Source organism: Opisthocomus hoazin, chromosome 5 (assembly GCF_030867145.1).
Source record: "Opisthocomus hoazin isolate bOpiHoa1 chromosome 5, bOpiHoa1.hap1, whole genome shotgun sequence".
Taxonomy (NCBI): domain Eukaryota; kingdom Metazoa; phylum Chordata; class Aves; order Opisthocomiformes; family Opisthocomidae; genus Opisthocomus; species Opisthocomus hoazin.
The window spans coordinates 16170734-16193580 of NC_134418.1; the positions used below are offsets into that span (position 1 = coordinate 16170734).

At 42.6% G+C, this 22847-nt stretch overlaps 1 protein-coding gene across 1 annotated transcript; it reads right to left on the reverse strand.

Moving 5' to 3' along the window:
• Positions 1 to 411: 411 nt before the first annotated feature.
• Positions 412 to 11599, reverse strand: HS3ST1 (heparan sulfate-glucosamine 3-sulfotransferase 1). Its single transcript, XM_075422158.1, has 2 exons — positions 11504 to 11599; positions 412 to 3097 (listed from the first exon to the last, which is right to left on the reverse strand). Exon 2 carries the CDS (start codon positions 2967 to 2969, stop codon positions 2007 to 2009), a length of 963 nt encoding a protein of 320 aa, XP_075278273.1. The 5' UTR covers positions 2970 to 3097; positions 11504 to 11599; the 3' UTR covers positions 412 to 2006.
• Positions 11600 to 22847: the final 11248 nt, after the last annotated feature.

Below are 22847 nucleotides of genomic sequence, written 5' to 3' on the forward strand. Positions count from 1 at the left end.
TTCAGCTGGATCTTCCCCTGTTTCAGTTTGTGCCCGTTGCCCCTTGTCCTGTCTCTGAGCACCACTGAAAAGAGTCTGGCCCCATCCTCTTGACACCCACCCTTAAGATATTTATAGGCATTTAGAAGGTCCCCTCTCGGCCTTCTCCTCTTCAGGCTAAACAAGCCAAGGTCCCTCAGCCTTTCCTTATAGAAGAGATGCTCCAGTCCCCTCATCATCTTTGTAGCCCTCCCCTGGACTCTCTCCAGTAGCTCCTCATCTTTCTTGAGCCGGACATTGAACATTAAACTTGAACATTTAACTGGAATCTAAACTGGAGTTGAATCCTAAATTCTGGTCTTCCAAACTAGAAAGTAATGAACAAATAAGAAAGAAAAGATGCAATTCATAAAATATTTTATTGAGTACAATATGATTTCATTGTAGGCTTTTGTCAAAGGTCTACTTTATAAAACACGACCAACCTCTCTGAGGTTGAATACAGCTTGGGCAGGTGCACAAGGAGTGGGAGAGAAAGGGGCAGCATCTGCAAATTTTCATGCAAGCAGCATAATATGGGATATTTGCATCCAGACAGTACCTTGTCATAGTGCCCAAGTTTGCACCATCTCACCAGAAACAAACAAAAAAAAAATCTACATTTAAGTTTTATAAAGGATTGTAACAATCAGTTACAAGTTCAAATTTGCAGGCTGTTGCTATTGCACATTCAACAGCTAAACTCAAGATCATAAAACGAAAATTAGGAGCTCAGAATGAAAGTACCATAGTAAGCCTTATGTGGAAAGAGGATTAACTAACTCCAGAAACTGATGGCTAACAGGACGTCATAACTACTGTAAACAGGGAGAGCTGTTAATTTTCACCAATGTACTAGCATCTACCTTCCATTTTTAGCAGATGGAAGACCATAAGAGTTCCTGGAATTGGAATTAATCCCACAACACATAAGTCTAATCAAGACTCGACATCATGGTTCTCAAAAGATTAAATGAACAGTAGTCCATGGGCAATTTTCAGTTGCATGAAGCACCCGCTTAACTCATAGGAAACAGGCTTAAATAGGGGACAAATGTGGTTATATTTATATGAATGAAGTTGCTGCTTATTGGAATGCAGACCAACCAATTTATCTGGTGTAAGTGTTCATTTTCAGTGATGGCAAAGCATTAATGTGCTATAAAATGTAGGAAGAGTCATAAGCAACCTTGAAAATGTACCTATATTGCTTAAATTCTTCTCTCAACCCTCCTTCTTTATGAAGTATGCATACATTCAGAGACTGGAGGAAGCTTTCAGGTTGACCATATTTCTGCAGCTAACTCTGGATTTTATGAGCTGGTCCCCACAGAATCTTTAAAAATCTGCCACGAAACCTGCACTGTACTGCCAAAAAATTTGAGGCCCGTTTGTTGTAACAGTAAATACAAAGGTAAGTACAGCAGTTAATGTGTCATATTACACAGAGACTTCCATTGTCCTTTGGGTGTGCATGTCCCAACATGTATAAGTACCACCACTTTACTAGGAAATTATTTTAAAGCAAGATGGAACAGTTTGATAACTACAACATTTTCAAGTGAAAAAAATATTAAAAAACATTTTAAAGCAAGAAAAATGGAAATGTGAAGTTTAGCATATTCATTAGCATTAGAGGAGAAAGTACAGAATAGTCCAGAAAGTCCAAAGTATTCAAATAATTCTGAAGGGTTCTGTTGAAATGATCTTATTTATTAAAAAGACAACGCATTCTCAAGAGATCATCTTCTGCAGTGAAATAATTTAGTTTCTTCATATAGACACATCATACACAATGTTAACAACCATGAAAAACAATACAAAATGCTTTCAAATTTAACAAGTAGAAAAATATAACTAGTATATATGGCAACTGTGACTCTAATACTGTACAGAAGTATTTATGGATTTTACAAATAAATTATAGCTTAAATGCCCTTTTTAAAATTTCTACATGTACACTGGAACACAGGTTCTGAAGCTTACCACTAACTTGCCACAAATGAGTGCCAGTCAAATGTTCTGCCCACAAGCTCAAAAAATTTCTTGTTGGGTTCGTGGAAATACTCATGCAGTTTCTCAAGTAACCGGGTATCTACTTGTGGGTGTGCTCGTCCTTTTGACTCATGTAAACAACGCTCTCTACCACTGTCCCTTAGGCAGTAGAAGCCTTTAGTTTTATTGAAATAAAAGTTTGAAGCATTTATCTGTGGCGATAACTTTAAAAATCTCTCTACCTTCTCTATTTCTGGGAAAGGATCTTTGATTAGTTTATCCCCATCTACAATGTGGATACGATCAAGAGGAAAATACTTCAGCCAGTTTTGCATGTGAAGGTAGTACAAGCTCCTGTTTATTGCCTTGTAGTCCACATTGAGTTCACCATCTTTAATCAGGAATTGTTCAATGGATGGATACGGCTTGTGCTTCTGCATGTGATTATAGAACACTTGGGTGTAATCTGATAGTACTCTTTCACTTGGGTCTCTTAAAATAAGGAGTAGTCTCATTGACTGGTTCATGTTATAAACTCTTTCAGGCACTTTAGGTGATGTAAAATACGCTGGAGTTTTTTCCACGGTGATCTGACGGGGATAAGAGAATGGCATTTGATTAATATACCACCGCAATCCATTTCTGTAATGATCTTCCCAGTCAAAGAAGTGAACTTCACTTTCTGCTGCTGCAATGTCTGGATGGAGACTCAACATCTCTAGCAAAGCTCTTGTCCCACCTTTTCTCACTCCAATAATGATAGTCTGTGGCAGCTGCCGGCATGATCCATTAGAATGAATGTTTTCCTTGAAGTAATTTTTTTGAGATGTTTTCGTTAAAAGCTCTCTCTGAACAGACTGAGAAGAAGCCTCAGCCTTAGAATTTATAGCCGGTCTGGAAGGCACTATCTGAGGTTGAACAATAAGCAACGCAGCTCCCAGCAGAAAAGCTGCCATGACAGAAGTTCTTAGTCTGGTTTCACTCCAGCAGGTAATGGGGCATAGAGTGTTTTCCACAGAGAACAACCTTTAAAAGTTGTTTTTGTTTTGCCGAGTGAACATGTATTTCTCAAACAGAAACTTTGCTGAAAGAGGGAAAGAGAAGAAACACATTATTTTACACTCAGACCTATAATTGCTAAAGGCACACCACAAGTATCTTTTGCTTTTCACAACTTAATAAACGTCTTCAGCTTTCTAGGCTCATAGATCATTTGATATAATTAATTCTTTAAAAGACAGGCACATACAGTAATGCCATGAGAAAATGATTTCCAGTTATCACAAGACATGAACATTCTGAATCTTTCTCTTGCACTCAACATTATTTATTATTTTTAAATCTGATTCATTGGAGTTGAACCACAGCCACAAGAGAATTAAGCTGTTTTTTTTCCTGCAAGAATAGATTTACCTTAGAAACAAAACATAATAAGGAAAAGGCGTGAAATGGACCAAAAGAGCATTCCTAAAGGCTGGGGGTCTTGTAGGAAGTCTGGGAATTACAGCCTCCTACAGGACCATCTGACAGCAGCCTTAGAAGTAAAGCCTCACGCTGCCCAACCGTGGGAAGGTAACGTTCTAGGAAGAAGTTAGGAAGAGCTCTGGGTGAGTAATAAACCAAGGAAAAGTTGAATTTTTGTGTCATTTTTAAGTGAAGTTAACATTTGCTTTGTACTTTGAGTTTCTAAGGATAGTGTCAGGTGGTACGCACTCTGCTCCTGCACAAAGGTAAGAGAATGAAACCATAGACCATAACACGACTGCACCAACAAAATGCTAGAAGAGCTGCAGTTCCAGTCATGATACTCTGTAAAGAAAATGCACAATGGATACTTCTGAAGGTCATTTGCAGAGTTAGCCAGCAAGCTGCTGTGATCTAAACAGCTTTACACTTTATCAAAGACCACTAAATACCACCACTGAACTCCATTTAAAGGTCAGGGTGTTTTTAATTCAATGTTTGAAGAGAAATCTTAATGGCCTCATACATAGCATAGCTGTTCTATACACAATCTGCTCTTAGCATGACAATCTAAGCTCCTTAACTTAAGATGCCTTCCAAAGACTTTATAACCTCAGCGGAGGGCTGTTGTAAGTATGATTTTCGTATTGTCTACCTTCTTTTAAGAGTGGAAGCCACAACGGCAGAGCACCTCACTACTTTCCCTTAGGTAGGCTACTGTAATTATGGATTTAAGCTAGGAACAGTGTGTACTGTACCAGCTAACAATGGCCGAAATATGAAATTACATATGAACAACCTGAGGAAATGCAAGGGCTAGGTTTTGGAAATTCTCCAGAGAATCTGAAAAGAAACTAATGACTTTTCCACAATAAGCTAAGTCCCAGTGTGACAAGTACTAATGATGTGTTTCCGAGTGATCTAGAAAGTTCTGTTTGATAGCTTTGCATTTGCAGAGGTCATGGCTCCATCTCGAATGGAACAGGTCTGCTTCCTGATGTTTGCTACTGATTATTACTTTTATGCTTTCCCTTTTTCTAATCACTTTTAAATGGCTACCAGGCAGTGATATTGTTAGGAAGCAGAAATTAAGGCTGGCAGGAGAGGGAAGCAAAGTGTCATGATAGATGGACAGTGAAAAGAGTGTGTGCTTCCCTGTGTGCCTGCAGGCTTTGAGCTCATGGGCATGACCTGCCTTGGGCCCAAGGTCATGCCCTGGGCTGTTCTGTGATGTCTGATGTGAGGCAACTTCGCAGAGGAACTTGTTCTTCCATTTTTGGTCACTGTTAAGTTTTATCTGGCTGAAAGAGCTCCATTTTGGCTGTCGTCATTAATCTTCTGCTTTCCTTCCCTGTCCTCACAATTCCTGTTAATCTTTCTCAGCTTAATCTACTTCAGTTTTAACAAGAAATAATCTTAATTATTAGCCCCCACACTGAGGGTGTTGGTGGGAGGACACTAGGTGACAGACAACTCATACAGGTAAATTCATGGCGGATGTCCCCAGTGAGCTACGCTGCATCCACATTCAGCAGCAACGTCAGCAAGTGGTACAGCACCAGCCGGACTGGATCACTGGCTGATGGGCAGCTCAGTACATAAGAGCAACAAGACACCAACTCTTACTGAATTTTAAGGTCACAGATTAAGGGAATAGCCACTTACTTCAGAGCGTATTTTAAGAGTCACTAGCTCCATAAATAGTAAGTCTGGGTTGTTGTCTTAACACCTTACTGGAAAAGCATAATAGGATTCCAGTGAGGAACAGGTTGAACTGTCGTTGAAAGGAGTTAAGTTAAAGCCTAATTGTAGCAACCTTTATTTCTTAGTAGTCAGATTGAAATATGCTATGCTAATAGGCAAGTTCTGCAATAGGCCGGCCGTCTCTGGAAAGATTAACTTTTAGCTGCTGGTCTCAGACATTAGTGACAACACATCACTGGGATTTTTTTTTTTTTTTTTTAAATGAACTATACATACACCAATTCAGTGGGACTGCTCATTTTTAATTCATAGTTTGCATACCACTCTGTTGCCAACTTTTTTATTCAAGCCTTCCTGTGGTTGAGTATAGCATGGGAATGTTTGGGGCAAATACAAGACACAGCAAGGTGTCTTTTAACCGTAGCTCTACTCTTGTTTTGGCTGGCATTGCTCTTTGAACTCAGACTTGTAGGATGTTACAGGTGCGATACCAAGGGCCTCACCTCAGACAGCTTTCTGAGCCTCAGTGCCTTCCCATTCCTAGCTCAGATACTTTTTGAGGCACAGCTTTTTGTTTAAAGAAAAGCAACTGTTTTCCATTGAAACATGAGACCTTGGAATAGAAGATCCTTTCGTGCTGTCTCAGACACACCGAATTTCATTGTTCCTCCCCAACTATTTGTTCAGGTGTGCAGCAGGTGTTCTTACACTGCAGAGCACTGCTACACTGCCTGTAGCACTTACTGTGTTTATGCACACTCAATGAACCATATCAGTAATTGTGCAATTCAGAATACCTATATGCTATTGTTTTGCTTGCAAGCAATAAAGCTTTGTCTACCTTTTCTTTCAATTCTCTTTTGCTTCTCTCAAACTGTATAGGTTTGATATCTGGATCATGATTTTGTTGTGTTAGACTAATGCAACATAATGGACATGAGTGTGCCTCTAAATTCAGCACGAAACATATGTTGTGTGGGCAAAGTGGTGTCCAGGAATAAAACTGCATATAAATTGGTTGTCATTCAGCTTTTTTTTTTATGTCCTCTTTAATGCTTTATGCAGATCTGCAGTTTAGTGGCTAGAATTACAGCAGTTTATATAAAATGATGCAAACTCTTATTCCATAGCTTTATAATTTGTGGGTCCAAAAAACTGTTTCAACAATAATAAGCATGCACTGAAGAGTTTATAGCAGCTACTCTGCCAAATTACTTTTCTGCTTTAAGAATTCTTTTCACTGCCTCCACAAGCCGTGCAGAGCATACATGACTTCACTCAATGACTTTGTATTCCAGATCAGTACAAAAATTTAACTGACAGTCGTTACTATTGTATTTGTTACAACTAAAGGAGCAAGTTGGTAAAAGAAACACAGTTTATGTTAAATGGTGCTTTGAACATTACACCAGGGCTTTTCAAAAAGTCTGATTGCTTTTGCTTAATCTTTTCTTCAGCTTCTCCAATTAATTAGCAAAATGTGCCATACTATTTATTCAACAAGATTCAATGTGGACATTGCCAATCAAATCAGCTTTCATGATTAAAACCTCTTCAAAAGAAATAGCAACTTGGAAATAAATGGAAGCTTTTCTCAGTAAATGCGGTGTGAGGGCCACAGCTGCTGTATTTCATCTACTTTTAAGATTATTACAGTGCTCTTTGAAATGTGTCATTATTTCACGACTTTTCTGACTGTCTCTTACCACATTACCAAGATCCTTTAATGCCTCAGTATGTTTGTCCTTGCTCAGTGGTATGGCCTAAACTACCTAGATTACATTCCATTTTTAGTTTAATTAGCATTAACAGAATAAGGCAGTTTTGCCTGAACTGATAACTTCATTCTTGCTGGGGGTGGATTTAGCTCTGAACTTTCAGAAGAACTTCCGAGTCAGCTCCCGAAGTGGGTAGGAAGGACCATGAGGAGTGTTTGTAGGGCAGCCAGTAAGCATCAGGTAGGGGCTGCTGGCAACTCTGACGGGAGGATACTGCACAGAAAACCCCACAACAACACACCGAGATGTTTAGCAGAGCTAATGGGACACAGTTACTGCCAGGACAGTGACTGGGAGAGTGATGACTACATGTTTTCCATGAACATGAAGGTGGCTTCACCTCCATTAAAGAGACGCTGTGTTTTTATGGTTCTCTATGGACTGAGGATGAACAGGTTAAGTTTCAGATGGCCTCAGTTTCTCTCCTTGCAGAACTGAAGCCCTTCATTGGAGAGATCTTTGCCCAAGCATCTAAAAAAGCACAGTCTGGCCTGAATGAGAACCATAGATTAGTTGCTAAAGTTTGTCTCTAGAGGGAGATTAGAGCAGAAAATCTGAGGGAGACAGTCTGTTCTTGTAAAGTGTATTAAGTTTTGCAGATGTGATAGAACCTCAGGACAGTTTGTGGACTGTATTTTCCTTTGCACATATTTGGGCACTCAATACTGCAAAATATAAGACTAACACTGCTGGTTAAAACTATCTGTGCAGTACAACCCACACATCTGCTATGCTGGCTTCTGATATTGGGGAAAAAAAAAATCCATAACTGAGCTAACCAACTCTATAAACAGCTTTCTAGACTGATGAAAAGTCAGCGATCTGAACATTTGTATTTGGTGATGTGTTTAAAAAAAAAACAGAACTACATCAATTGTAGTGTACTTGAAATTCTTCAAGAACTCATCGATATGAACAGTATATATCCCTACCCGCTAAGAATAGATGGTGTCTGCCATAGGCTGTGTTCCTTAGTTGTTTATATGAGCTCTTTTGAGTGACACTTTGTATCTGGTTACCATAAAACTGTAGTACAGCTATCACTTAAAGCTCAGTCAAGAGTCAGAAAAGAAAGGGAGCAAATCCTTCTATAAAAAAAAAAATCTGATCTAGTTTATGAAACATTTTTCTCTTTGGAAATGTATTCTTCATCTTGCTATTTTTAACTATTAAACTGTCTCACAATGCCCTCTTTATGAAAAAATGCTTTCCACACTTCCCCCCTCACACTGTTTTTTAATCACATTTTAAAAAAAGTTTTAAACATGTGCCAATGAAACGCTTGAATTCTAGTTTCCAGTAATTAACTACAAGTAATTGCCTGCTTTAGTGAGTGCTACAGAGACAAATGTATTAAATAGAACTGTGTACTACTGAAGCCATAGACCTCTAGGGGCATAAACTATTGATCACCTCATGATACATAAAATTTCCATCTACGCATAAAGAGGGGAGATGAAAAGATAAGTAACCATATGAACCTGTATTACAGTGCCTAAATGATATTGTCTAGGTACATTTCCCAAATTATATTAAAAAATGCTGCACAACCAGTAGAGATTAATCCATGGCTTTAACTTCTATAGTCAGCATGATAAGAAGTCAAATCATAACCTCAGTGCTGTTAAGATGATATGTTGTCTATCAGCTCTAAAACTTCAGAAATATGCTTTAAAAAGTCTCTAAATGTTGGTTAGGGGAACTTAAGAAGCTGAGAAGGGCTGACTTGGTAAGAAGTATTTTTGGCTGAAATCTGCTACATTTCTGCACCTGCTGTGATAAATACAGTTTATACAAATTAGCTAGGTCACCAGTTCATGACTTCAAAAGAAGCAGTTCAGCTCCAGTGTGAGCAATAAAGTAGTAAATTTATAATAGACTGTAGTTATATATAACATATACTCTTTTTCTTAAGGTCAGAAGGGACCATTGCAATCTTTCACGCCAAGAGATCATAACATTTTTTAGAAGAGAGAATACCCTAGATTTCAGAGAACCTCATGCAGGTAAAAATAAAATGGGACATTACAGTAGAATAAAAATAAACTTGAAAAGCTCAGGATGCACAGAAATTTTTGCACTGAATGCTGATATGGAACTCCCCTACCACCTTCTAGCAATTTTTTTAATACTTGTCAGGACTCATTTTTTTCATAAAGAGAAGGCGTACACTGTATGACTGCCTTCTCTATCCCCCACAAACCCAAATGTTCAATTCAAAATCCAGAAATTACTCCCCACCTCACTTCCCAAGCAAAATGGGTCACATTCTAATTAGGAAGAAGAAATCTACTGCACACTTAATAGAGTTACTTCCTAATTCATTAAAGCTGTCCCCAAGAAAACAGCCTGTGTGAAAGCATGGCTCTGTCCCATCTTGCTTCCTTTCCAGACAAAGGCTCACCTTAACTGGATGTATTGAAAAAGGGAACATAGCAGAATAAGCAATCCCATTCTCATTTCCTCTACCAAGCAATCTCTTGCCACTCTCTGTAGCTGCAGGCCCCATTTCAAATATCAGTAAGACACTTAAAACAACAATGAAAACAAAACCCCCAAACCTCCACAGCATCTTTTAGTTCATATTCCAAGCTGATTTCTGTGTCTTCAACTCGCCTGCCTTCAGAATAATACTGGAGCAGACTGGGTACTGATGAGGTCGTCACTGAATTAGACTTAGCTAAACCAATCAATTTACTAAGTGAAGCACTACATGCTGACCTGGAGGGAACCCTCATGCTCTGGAGCAAGAAGTGAGATGACCCAGCAGGATCTTCCATTTTGGACTGTCCAGGCATATTTTCAGTTTTCTTTTTGTAATTATCAAAACTTCTCATGGAAACTCATCAGCTGTGACAGATTTTTGAGCTCTGATAGCTTCTTGGCTCTGAGTGGCATTTCTGGAGGAGGGAAGGGAGAGACCCCACACTAGTCCGACTAACAAAAAAAATTCTGGTTTCCTCTAACAAAAAGCAGAAGAGTTATGTGTATCTATACATACATGTATTCTTGTGTACTGGAAAACTGTTTTCCACCCAGTCTGTTTTTCTGTGGTATCTGTAGAAGCGTATGGCTAAATCAGAATAACCGAGGTAGTATCCTGACAAGGAGGGGACAGACTGGAAGCTGGCAATGCTAGGGTCGAAATTTGCTCTGTCAAAATAGTGCCTCTCCACTGCAGCAGCTGGCTTTGCTTTCGATGCATAATCTTGCTGCTGACCTACCAGAGGCATTCGTTTGGCTACGCAATCTCAAAAACCTCTTCATCTTCCACAAAGGAAGAAAAACCCAGGGCAGGTACTGAAAGGGAGGATGTGTAAGGAAGAGCTAAAGCTGATGTCAGTAACTGCGCTCTTGCTGACAGGTGCTCATTTCTGAGCAGTGTGAGAAATGCACTTGTTCAAGAGTGCAAGAAATGCTGGCAGCTGTAAATTGTAATAGTTACTGTATTTATATACATTTACATATTAAGTTCGATAGCCAGACAATATATGGGCATACACCGAATTGAACCTGTTCTACTAAGTGTTCTGCTTGCCGTATGTACTGCGGAGGCTCTCCTTGGGAGTGGGCAACGAACGGGTCTCTTGTGCCAGAAGGATGATCCCTGCAGACACTCCATCCCCATGCCATTCAAGCCTCGCACTCATAGGAACTTGCCAGGTATTTTTTCCCTCCCCAGTATCCAAAGAGGAACAGCCTTGGAACAGGGAAAGCCCTCAACCTACTGCACTAACATAGAGAGGATTGAGAGTCACATATTTTAATTTCCAGTCAACCGAGGTGGTTGTATTGCCCGTCCTTAGCTAGGTGCCCTTTCCAGGTCTTTTGAATGATCAGGAAGGCAAGACCAACCCAGAACTCTTCCACCTGGAAGAGAACTGCAGAAACCAAGCCTTCTCTGTGCTATCGTAGGGAGCCGGTCCTTCGAAACAGGAGCGAGCTCGAGTCAGGGCTTCGTGCTCCCAGGCCAGCCCCAGGGACCACCTCACCCACCAGCCGCACGCAGCTTCCCAGGCTGCAGCCCCGCACGCTGCGCCCCGGCGGCTCCGGCACTCCGCGTGGGAGCGGACCCCAGACGCTCGGCCGAGCTCCTGCGAGTGGCTCCGGGGCCAAGTAGGAGCCCCGCGCCCTGCTTCCACAACCCGGCCGCTGCATGCCGCTCTCCGTCAGCCACAAGACGGTAAAGGAACAGGGTGTCCGGGGGCCGAACCCGGACAGATCCACAGCCAGGCGCTGCCGGCCGCTTCATTTTTGTCTCTCTTTTCTTTTACCCCCCTCCCCGGACCGCGATGCCTCCCAGCGCCCGGCTCGGCGCGTACGGCGGGTGCGGGGCAGCAGCGGCGCGTCCCCCCTCCCCGGTGCCGGCAGGCTGCGCACGGTCGGTCGGACGCGCCCCGCAGCCGAGCGGCGCAGAGCTCCCACCTGCCGGGAGCAGGTGCCGGGCGGCAGAACCCCTCCGCCATCGCCCGCTCCCACCCCGAACTTCTCGCGTCCCGCCGGGCAGCGCCCGCCGCTCCCCGAGGCGCCCCCGCATCACTCACCGCCGGGGCGCGGGGCCGTGGGGCAGCGCCCGCCCCGCTGTTCCATGGGCGCCGGGGGAAGCGCAGGCCTGCGGGGCACCAAGCACCCGCCGCCGCCCGCCTCGCCCGCCTGGAAGCGGCGCGCCCGGCGCCACCTTGTTTGTACGGCCCCGCCCCGCCCCGCGGAGCGTCACGGCGAGGCCCCGCCCCCGCCCCGCCCCCACCCGGACGCGGGGGGTGCCGTGCTGCGGGAGCGGGCGGCGGGGCGGGCGGCAGCGCTGCCCGGGAGGGCGCGCACGAAGGCGGTAACGCACCCCAACGGCGTTGCGGGGCGGGGGGAACGCATCGCTGCCCGCCGCGGAACGGGCCCCTCCCTGCGCCGGCAGGAACGGCAGCCGTGCAAGGCCGCGCCTGGGGCTGTCGTGGCCGCTTCTGCGGCTTGTGTAGGTGGTCTGGGCGCTGGCAGGTGGCTTTGGCCCTGCGCCCCCCCCCCCCGGGTTGTTTAGAGCAGGATCTAGAGTGACGGAAGGGCCACTTCCGAAGAGCAGGGGAAAAAGGCGTTCTGAGGGTTTATTTAAGTCGTAGGGTTGGTTTTCTGAAATAGATCTGTATTTGCTGACAACTGATCTATGTTTTTTTTCCAAGACAAAGTGCATTAAAGCCAACGCTGACATACTGCATCTTCATCCGTTATTTCAACAGCCAAACTCTCATGAACTATGTGGGAGTAAAAAGCAGGCCCAAACAACAACAACAACAAAACAACAACAAACCCCAGAGAGACTGGTGGGGGAACTCATTTCTCGGTTGGTTTGGTCAGTTCAGCTCCACTCCCGCCTGGGGGGTTTCGTGCAGTCTGACAGGGCGGTGGAACACTGGCACAGGGTGCCCAGAGAGGTGACAGATGTCCCATCCCTGGAAACATTCAAGCCCAGGTCAGACGGGGCTCTGAGCGACCTGATCTGGTTGGAGATGTCCCTGCTCGCTGCAGGGGGCTTGGACGAGGGACCTTTAAAGGTAGGGACCTCCCAGCCCAAAGCGTGCTATGATTCTGTGATTACATGATCTGAAAGAGGTGGGGTGGTCCTGAAGAAGGTGGATCAGCGCTGTTTGTACACAGCTTTTAGTACCGTTTGCCTAAAGAGGTTACTTGCTTAATCGCAGATGAGCGCTCCCCTGATTGGCGTTGGGTGACAGCCCGGAACCTCTCTGCACTTGAGCGTCAGCTGGACTGCCTGGATTTTTTCCTTGTGTTTTCTGTTCCAAACTTTTTCTTCTTTTGTGTGGTTTTACTGCTGCGGCTTTGCTTGGAAAGAATAGTTGCTTGTTCATCAGGTTGCTTTGAGAACTGCTGTTCACCAGTGGCACGTGGTTGTATTGATTTAGGGTTTGGTGTTTAAACTTTCATCCACGCTGGTGGAGCTGTTTGCACAAGCATTGCAGGACCGAGTTCTCACTGTACACGTACACCAGCCAGGTTTTTTCCATCCTTCTACCAGAAACCGTGGCTGTGGGTGCCGTGGGGGGACTGGGAGGTTGGCATGATCTGTACCTCAGCCTCTGAGAGTGGTCTCCTTGAGTAAGCAGTGGATGAGAAAGGCTTAAATCACCTCTCCAACCAGGACGCTGGTTAATATTCCCGCTGGAGGTGGGCTGAGAGGTTTGCAGTGTACTGTGACCAGTGGCTGTGACTTAGTCACTGCTCATTCTCTCCTCGAGTGCTAGTCTGTGCAAATGTCAGGTCACATTTGCTTCCTGCATCAAAAACAGCTTAGTGCATTAATGCTATGCAAAAATTATCATGACATGTATTTTCTTAAATCCATTTTCTTCAGCCTTGGCCCACAGTGATATTATGACAGGAGCCAGTTATGGAAAAGCAATCAGTATGGAACTCTGTTTTCTAATCATGACTTCTACTGAGGGATGCAGAACAAAGATGCTGTGTTTATTTAAGTATTGCCAGCAATTTCACATGGATTAAAGGAAGCATGGGTGTGTGGGGAGTTATTCTGTTTACAACTGTTTGTCTGCCTCCAGCCTTGAATAGGCATACTTTTGTATGACTAAATTAATTAGTAAAATAAATATGTAGTAGAAAATCTAAGGAATGAAAAGCACCCAATTATGTTTTAGAATCAGTATCTCTAAGCAGAATCTTGTCAAAGGTTTTCAAGAAACAAATGCAATTATTTAAGGAAAAATAGGATGATATAACTGTGAATGTCTTTTATTTTTTTGCATATTTAGTGTCTAAGATATTACCTGTATTTGTTTACTAAATCATTTCAGTGTCATTTCTTTAGCACCGATAGATACGTGCAAATACTTTTAAATTTTGAAGATAAAAATAGAACATTTCACAAGTGTCTTTACTAAAAAATTAGCAATAATACTGTCTTTTTACTTGTATTTGAATACATTCCTGTATGCTTTATTGTAAACTTGAGAGTCTAATAGAGAAATCCTTTCATTCAAGATTAGCTTTGCTGTTTAACCCTGCTATTTACGGTGTGACAGTGGGTTTTGGTTTTCTTGTAAACACGTTAAAACTGAAAAGCTTAGATATTGTTCAACTGCTACAGACCCACACAATTCAGTCATAAGGGATCACCATTTCTTCCATGTGATCTCTGATCAGATACCATAATACCCATTTCATGTTTAATATCCAGTCTTGATATAAAAGAATCAAAAGATGAAAATTTCACCATTTCTTTAGGTAGTTTGTTCCAATTGTGAACCATCTTTGGTGTCAAAATAATAACGGAAAGTGTCTGTGCGCCTTTTAATCTGAAGATCTCTAACTGTAGCTCCAAGCCATTGCTTTATGTTATCACCTTCCCAGGTAGATTGAAGATATGTGTTGCCCAAAAACATACTTTCTTATCCTGATTAAGTCACTTCTCAGTATTCTTTTGTTTTTTTTTTTTTGAGAAGCTAAACAAAGTGATCTCTTCCAGTGTCTCACTGAAAGGCATTTTCTCTAGGTTCAAAGAAGTTTAGATTTAACTATTTTTCTTCACTTTTCACAAATTTTTATCAGTGAAATGTGATGCTTAACATTCACAGTGGAAACATTTTCACAGTATTTGATAATGATCCCAATTTCCACTAAGGTTTCAAGAGCTATCAATCACTCAGTTCTTAAGCTAGTTCAAGTACATTGACTTTCATCCTTACTTTTTAAATTCAAATGTTTTGGGCTACTAAATCTGATGCCTTATGAAAGTCTAGGTCTGTTCTGCTTGCATACTTCTCCTTATTGAGCAAAGTTTTAATTTCCTCAAGGCAGATTTTTTTTGACATGGTGGTGGGAGTGTCTCTTCGACTGTGGGAAAACTGGTAAGAGAGAGTGACATGAACTGTGCATGTGCTACATTTTTATTCAGTTAATTGAGTAATGACTAATTCAGAAAAAGGAAATGAGAAATCTGAAGGCCAAAAGAATAGAAAGGAAATTAAAACTATCAATGCAACATTGCCAATATTCATTTACACTTTCCTCGTTAGTCTCAAAAGGAGGATGTGAAAAATGGGCTGTCTGATTTTACCAAAATTCCAGCATATCCTGGATGACTGGTGTGTGTCTTACACACTCTAAGGAGAGGGGTGTTCTGCCCATACAGTAAACAAAACGGGAGCCTGCTTGGAGGAAACAATTGTGCCGGAGGAGATGCCGACTCATTCAGAGCCAGGGTTGGACAATGTGGGGAGGGGGCTGGGACAAGGCCCGTGCTGGAGACAGGAGGGCAGCAGCCTGCCCAGTGCAGAGGTGCGATGCCTGCACAGCAGGGAGGGAGCAGGAGGTGACTCGGGGGGCAATAAGGCTCCCAGGAGGGACCACAGCACAGCGCAGCCATCGCCAGAGGCGGGCTTTGCTGCTGGCTCGGCTCCGGAGCTGGCTGGAGCTCTCTCCAACAGAGCCTGGAGAGCACTGGTTTCATACTGCCGTAAGCAGCAAGGAGGGAACTCCTTCTCAGTGGGATTTGAAAACTTTCTTTCAAACCCTGTGCCACCACTCCACTGTTTCTCACGGTAGCTGTTTTGGACGCGCAAAGGTGGAAGACAGCTGAAGCAGCAAAGACCTGAAAATTACTTAATTAAGGAAATACTTAGAGCTTTCTCTGCAGGGCTTATATTGGAGCTGCCTGTTATGCAACAAAGTTTACATTTGTCAGGTTGGAGTAATGTGGTTATGACTTAAGCAATTCAGGACAATTGAGGCTCACAGATTTCTAGATTTGTCACAAGGAAATACTCAAAGGAAAGCAGCGAGGAAGTAGTGTTGTAATCCAGTTGGCTAAGGGAATTCAGGGGTTGAGTTATAAAATACATTTAAGTAGGTATATATTATAATGTTATTTTAAATTCAGGAAATAATAGGGATGTTACTTCAGGTCTGAAATGTAAAGAAGATAGGTCTAATTTGGGTCAGGAAAGTGAAGACATGAGAAATGCACCATTTTGATGTAAAAAAGCAGAGGAAGTGAAAAGGGAAAGAAAGTATGGAAAGATGTATATGGTTGTGAGTGTGAGGCTATAAGCTGGCTTTTGCTCAGGTGAAATACATTGAAAGTTTTCCCCTTTCACACATGTTGTGTTTTTCCTTTATCCCCAAAGACAAGAGCTTATGTGGTGTTTGGGTTGGGTATGACAGCGTGGCCACCAGGCAATGTGGCTCTTGATAGAAGTAACAAGTCAATATAAATCCAGGGAGCCATCCTTTCACTTTGCAGTTTGCTTAAGTGGAGTAAGGCAACGCTACTTGCTGGGTCTGGTATCGTTGTTGATAGAGCTGTGGCTTAACAGAAATGGTCCAAAATGAACTCCTAGGTGGTGAAACCTTGCAGCATGCAAGATATGTGAGCTGTTGGATTTGAAGGAAGGGCCTGGATTTTGCAGTCCACTGGTAGAGTTAGATTAGTGTTGTGAGAATAGACTGATTGTTTCCTGTCTGGGTAAGGGTTTTCTCTGGAAGAGAAGGCTTTCTGGGCTGTCCAGAGAAGAGATGTCCGTGAGGAGGAAGACAGCAGCTTGGTTGTCCATGGCAGAAGGCACTGCTGAAATGGGGAAACAAACTGTGGGAATGAGACAGTAATTCCAAATGGGTAACAGATGTGAACAAATGTGCAAAAGGCTCAACCTTTTGAAAGTTGAGCTTGCTTCTGTCAAGTGTCCAGTGCTGCTGATAACAAGCTCTACTATCAAAGCTTCTCATAAGCAGTGATGGTGCATTTAGTAATGGCACTGTTGAGGAGATGTAATATTATGGTCCAGGCTGGGAGCCACCTTTAGCATATATCCTCTGTACGGCCCATCATTTTTAAGTTAAATTTGCATCTTAAATTAAGCAATAAAACACAGGCAAAACAAACAAAATGTAGCAGATGGAAAGGAACTGTGTGAGAGGGACCAGGCTGGTGTAGGAACAATACTGAAGGAGGTGCAAGGAAAACCTAAAAAGCCCGATCTTATAAAAATATTTTCAGGGAAGAGTTATCTGTAGAGGATATGCATCAAATTCTGGGCACAAACCAACACAAATGACACTTGCCCTTTTAGTCCAAGTCCTAAATGATGGCTACCTGAACAAAGCAGCCCTGCACGAGGATTTGCTGTGAATAGACAGGATCAGTTCTAAGATTTCTACAGTTCTATATTTATACGACCATGTATACGTGTGTACATTTTTATTATGTAGGTAAAGTATTTATAGAAAGTCTGTATACATACAAATTTATAAATAAAGTGTGTATATTATGCAGTGAAAAAAAAAAAATCCTACTTGACCAACCTGATCTCCTCTATGACCATGTGACTCACCTACTGGATGAGGGAAAGGCTGTAGTTGTTGTCTACCTGGATTTTAGTAAGGCTTTTGACACTGTTCTCCACAGCATCCTTCTGGAGAAACTAGCTGCCCATGGTTTGGATGGGTGCATGCTTCGCTGGATAAAGAACTGGCTGAATGGCTGAGCCCAGAGAGTGGTGGTGAATGGAGTTAAATCCAGCTGTGAGCCAGTCACAAGTGGTGTCCCTCAGGGCTCAGTTTTGGGTCCAGTCCTGTTTAACATCTTTATCAATGATCTGGATGGCGGGATTGAGTGCTCCCTCAATAAGTTTGCAGATGACACCATGCTGGGCGGCAGTGATGATCTGCTTGAGAGCTGGAAGGCTCTGCAGAGGGATCTGGACAGGCTGGATCTATGGGCCAAGGCCAGTTGTGTGAGGTTCAACAAGGCCAAGTGCTGGGTCCTGCACTTTGGTCACAACAACCCCATGCAATGCCACAGGCTTGGGGAAGAGTGGCTGGAAAGCTGCCCAGCAGAAAAGGACCTGGGGATGTTGGTCGACAGCCGGCTGAACATGAGCCAGCAGTGTGCCCAGGTGACCAAGAAGGCCAACAACATCCTGGCTTGTATCAGAAATAGTGTGGCCAGCAGGAATAGGGATGTGATCATGCCCCTGTACTTGGCACTGGTGAGGCCGCACCTGGAGTACTGTGCTTTTGAGCCCTTCCCTACAAGAAGGACATTGAGGTGCTGGAGCATGTCCAGAGAAGAGCAACGAGGCTGAGGGAGCTGGGGCTGTTTAGTCTGGGGAAGAGGAGGCTGAAGGGGGACCTTATTGCTCCTACAACTACCTGAAAGGAGGTTGTAGTGAGGCAGGTGTAGGTCTCTGCTCCCACTAACTAGCAATAAGACAAGAGGCAATGGCCTCAAGTTGTATCAGGAGAGGTATAGATTGGATATTAGGAAAAATTTCGTTACTGAAAGAGTGGCCAGATGTTGGAACAGGCTGTCCAGGGAAGTGGTGGAGTCACCATCCCTGGAGGTGTTAAAAAAATGTGTAGATTTGGCACTTTGGGACATGGTTCAGCAGGCGTGGTGGTGTTGGGGTGACAGTTGGTCTTGATGATCTTAGAGGTCTTTTCCAACCTATGATTGTATGATAAGTGAGGGCTTGTGGTATACGTGAGCTTATGAAAGCTGGGTAGAAGTGAGGCTTGCAAGAGGGAACGCTACAGTGGAAAGGGAGGATGAATGATAATTAAGTGATAATATTGAACTTTTCCAGAGAAATAAATAAAGAATTAATCTGAAGATTCCTCACAGCTCTGCCTCGTAGCACAGTCTAGATTGTTATTTAAAATGATCTCTGTGAAGCACACAGCAATGCCACGGCCTTCTAATATGTTTTCTTCAGGCAAACATTCTCACGTTGGCACTTTAAGCTCCAGCAGTCGAGCATTGCGAAACACTGAGGTTTATACTGCTGTAAGTAAGAAGCCTGTCAAAATTCTGTAGTTCAGTATAAACGTTTAAGACTTTTCCTTTCAATAACTGAAGTGCTGTTTGTAATAAGAAACTGAGATTATTACTTGGTGATGCAAGACTCAGGATGACGGCTTTTACCTGATTTGAAGAATGTTGGGTTTAACAAAGTAAAGGAAAGAAACTATTAGTAGTAAATTGACAATGGGTGAGATCCAGATTCCAGAAGAAATTAAGCCTTTTCCTTTGAGAATGTAGAGCACCGCTTTCAGGTAGGATAGGGCTATATAAAGAGAAGCAGATAGGTACAAAGGGATAACTGGTGCAGTGTAATCTTACTGAACAGCTGTGTGGGTGACGAGAGCTCCGGGCAAGAGGCAGAGGTGAGTCCAGAGTAGTTGCTGCTGCACAGGTTTTCCCACCCTTCTGTTCAGGGTGACATCCGAAAGCTGACAGAGCCTTGCAAGGACAGCAGAGCTTGCAGATGCTGAAAAGGCAGCTCTGTCTTTCCCCATCCCCACTTTCCTGCTGCCGGACTCGTTCACTGGGCAGCTGAGTTTACTAAAGCAGTAGAAAGCTGCTGGTGCCACCAGCAAAGAGAATCATTTGCTGTTGGTTTCATGCGAGCTGCCTCACCAAGGCTTTGCCCCAGCATGGTGTGTGGCCAAGAGAAGGTGAGAATAAGTTAGGATCCCTATCTTCAGTGGTACCTAGCCACTTGAAATGGGAGAAAAAAAAGTGAATTGCTATTCTATCCCTTGGAAGTTGCTTGCAGCACATAGACTCTTTAATTTTGGGGTAGGTGACAGCGATCCATGCATCTGAGCCCTGCTGTGGAGCTTCAAATCCAGAAAGAAACCTGAACATGGTGAAAGAAGGCAGGGTAAACAGCTGGCTGCAGTTGCCTTCCCATTCAAGCATTATTATGCTTCCAGACTTGTAATATCAGACATGTCTCAATGTCAGAAGGCCTCTTGTGTTATTTAGGTTTATTGTATGTTCAGCTTGAGAGCTAGAATATTTTCTTCTGCTCATAGCCATGTCCAAATGTAAGGGCATAGCCAGATGGTCTCCATAAGACAAGTTAATTCTTTGCTCAGTCTTCTGGCTGCCCTAAATTAGTAATGCCAGGCCTCAGATTATTTTAAGAGAAAGACATTCACGCTCTTCAGAATGACAGTTTCCATCTCAGTTTTTAGAGGGCATCACTGTGATTGAGAGCACTGTTCTGCATTCATTCTGCCCCCCTTTGTTTTCCTGTACCTGCCACCTGTTGGAATATATTATACTAGATTTTTTTTTTAATGTGTATGATTATTGCTTTCTTTAGAAGCAAATCACTGTCATGACAATGCTTAGTGGTCTGTGAGAAGTTAGTAGTAACAGGCAAGAACTAATCTGCATACTCTAATTGAAGTGTACTCTCGTGGCTTTCTTGCTTAGGTGAAGGAAATATTTTCTTTTGAGTTTATACTCTGCAACTCAAATGCAAAGCTGCATGAGGTAATACAGACATGTTTCTTCTAGTACTGCAATATATTATTGAGGGCTAGACTTTAGCCAGCCTTTAGTGTGTGACATGGGCAGGGTACAGAAAATTGAAATGTGTGCCATACACAGCACAATCCTAGACGTAGTCTGGTAGCATTGCAGTGAGAGGCACTTTGCTCCCAGTTGAATCATCTGGGATGTCTGCTGGCTTTAAAGGGGTTAAAAGTAGGTAAGGCCATGGTCCACTTCCCTTTCACACAATTGGCAGGAGGTGAAACATACTGTGTGTTTTCAGAAGCACTGGAGAGTGACGTGACTCTTTCGAGCCATCTTTCCCTAGACAGTGTGATGTGTTTACCTGCTCAGGGCCAAGAATGGGACCCACTGGGTGGTTGTCTGTCAAAATTTCTTTTGATTGTGGGGTCTTTGCTTATTTCAAATAGAATGTAACATCACTAAATAGATTGGAAGCCTAAAACAAGCTGTGATTGCTCTTAACACTAAAAAAAGTTTAAGGTGTTTGTGATAGCTACAGTAGGAGTATAGTTACCTTAGATGAAAAGAACATGTCCAGGCACACAGATGCTTTTTAGTCTTTATTATACACGGTGTTCAAGGTCGAATGCTTTCACCTACCAGATGGTATCCAGCATAACTATGTTCCTTTAAGGGCACTGTTGCTTTCAAAAGTCTTTTTTTTTTCCTTCCCTGTGATGGCCTCTAACCCTTAAGGCTCAACTGCTGCTCTGATTCAAAGCATTACCTAAGTTTGCAAGGGATTCCATGGAAATCAACTGACCTTGCAGAGAATGGTACATTTAACACAGAAGAAGAAAGCTTGATCCAGGCTTTCATTAAATAACACTCGTGTAACATGGGCTGGTCTGTGTTTGTCTTTGTCGCACGTAACTAGCTGCCACTAACATCATTAGGATTTCCAGGCACAGACCAGCTGGGTTATGAAACCTGAGTTCCAGATATGGAGCGAAGTCCGAGGAAATTAGATGACCCATGTTGCAGACAGAATACAAGTTCAGTGTAAAATATTTATTGCTCCAAATTATCATTGTAAGAGTAATAAAATGAAGCCATATTTGTAGCCTTCACAGTGATATATTTTTATGAGCTTAGAGCTGCTGTTTGTATAAATTCAATAGAGAAGATGTTTGGATTTGTTTCAAGTTTCTTTAGCTACAGGGAAGAACATTTATTCCCTATTTCACTTGTTAGAAAGAATGAAAAGCAAATCTTTTATCTGTTTACTAGAAAATACAGCTTTAATGAAACTCATTACCTTTCCGAGTCTGACTGAGTTGTATGGAGATGGAATCAGGTTGCCTAGACTATAAGGGACAGGACTGACACCAGTTCCCTGTGGGCCTTTTAAGAAGGTACAGATAAAAAGTAGTTAGATAGATTCAGCTAAAATACTTACCCGAATCATATAGTCAAGTCAGACTATTGCAGTTGAGAATGGATTTTGCTGGAGATTGAAGGAAATACATTTATTGTGAAATCCTCCCTAGACCTTCCGGGTTTCTGGGCTTGATTTTTCCCCCCTCAGCATCCTGGTGGCTGGCTGCATTTATGGGGTCCCTAGATCATCCTGTCTCCTTGGTTGCAAGAGTGTCCATTAGCCAGGAATCCAGCCCTCAGAAACACCATTCTGAAATATCAAAATCATCAGAAAAATGGAGTGACCTTTATCTGCCTACCCATGGAGCAGTATGTCTTTTATAGGGCTGTCCTGGACTTGGTGAAAGAATTTTTATTATATCCTTAGGACTAGTGTCATGACAGAGTTCCTTTATGGAGGAAAGTTTCATGCTCACTCTTAGAGTAACATTTAATCATTCTGGCCTAATTTAGGTCTTTATCTGATTCCCATTGGGACCGATTTTGGTGTGATTTGGGTTGTGCCCAAAGTACCCCAGGTTGGTAGTGCTCTTGGAGTGCACACTGGCTGTATAAGGAAGCTGTGTTCACGGGATCCTCGCTGGAGATGTCATTCCTGGAGAAACCATATAATGTGTGACAGAAATGACAGAAATGAAGGTTGATCTCCACTCCATCCTTAAATGGAAAATGTAACGCGTTTGGATTTCCTTTTAATGGTTTGTATTGTAACTTTCCTTTGTAAAGTTAAATTAGTGTCTTATTGATTAAAAAGAAAAAATGTGACAAAAAAGATGTTTAGTACAAGAATAACCTGCAACTTTTCCTGAGAACTCTCCCTTACAGTTGTTGTCCTTGCTTTTTTGGTGGGAATATGTCTCAATTTGATGATCAGTACAGAAAAAGGGGTAAATGCATTTTTATTTCAAGGATTCAAGTGAAGTTTTTTGACAAAATGTTTTTCAAAGGAAAAAAGAATTGTTTTGTGTCTCCTTCCATGTTTTCTTCCTCACAATTTCTCTCCCTCAGTGAAAGAGGGGTAAGACATATTGCATTTATTATAAGGTGGGCTTCTCAAATAGCTGTGTGTATATGAATAGTAACCAGTTTGCTCCAAGACAGTGTTTCATAAAAACTGGCAATTTTAAAATTGAGCCCCCTTTCTAGACTCTTCTGCCTCTGTGTAAACATCTTGTAACCTC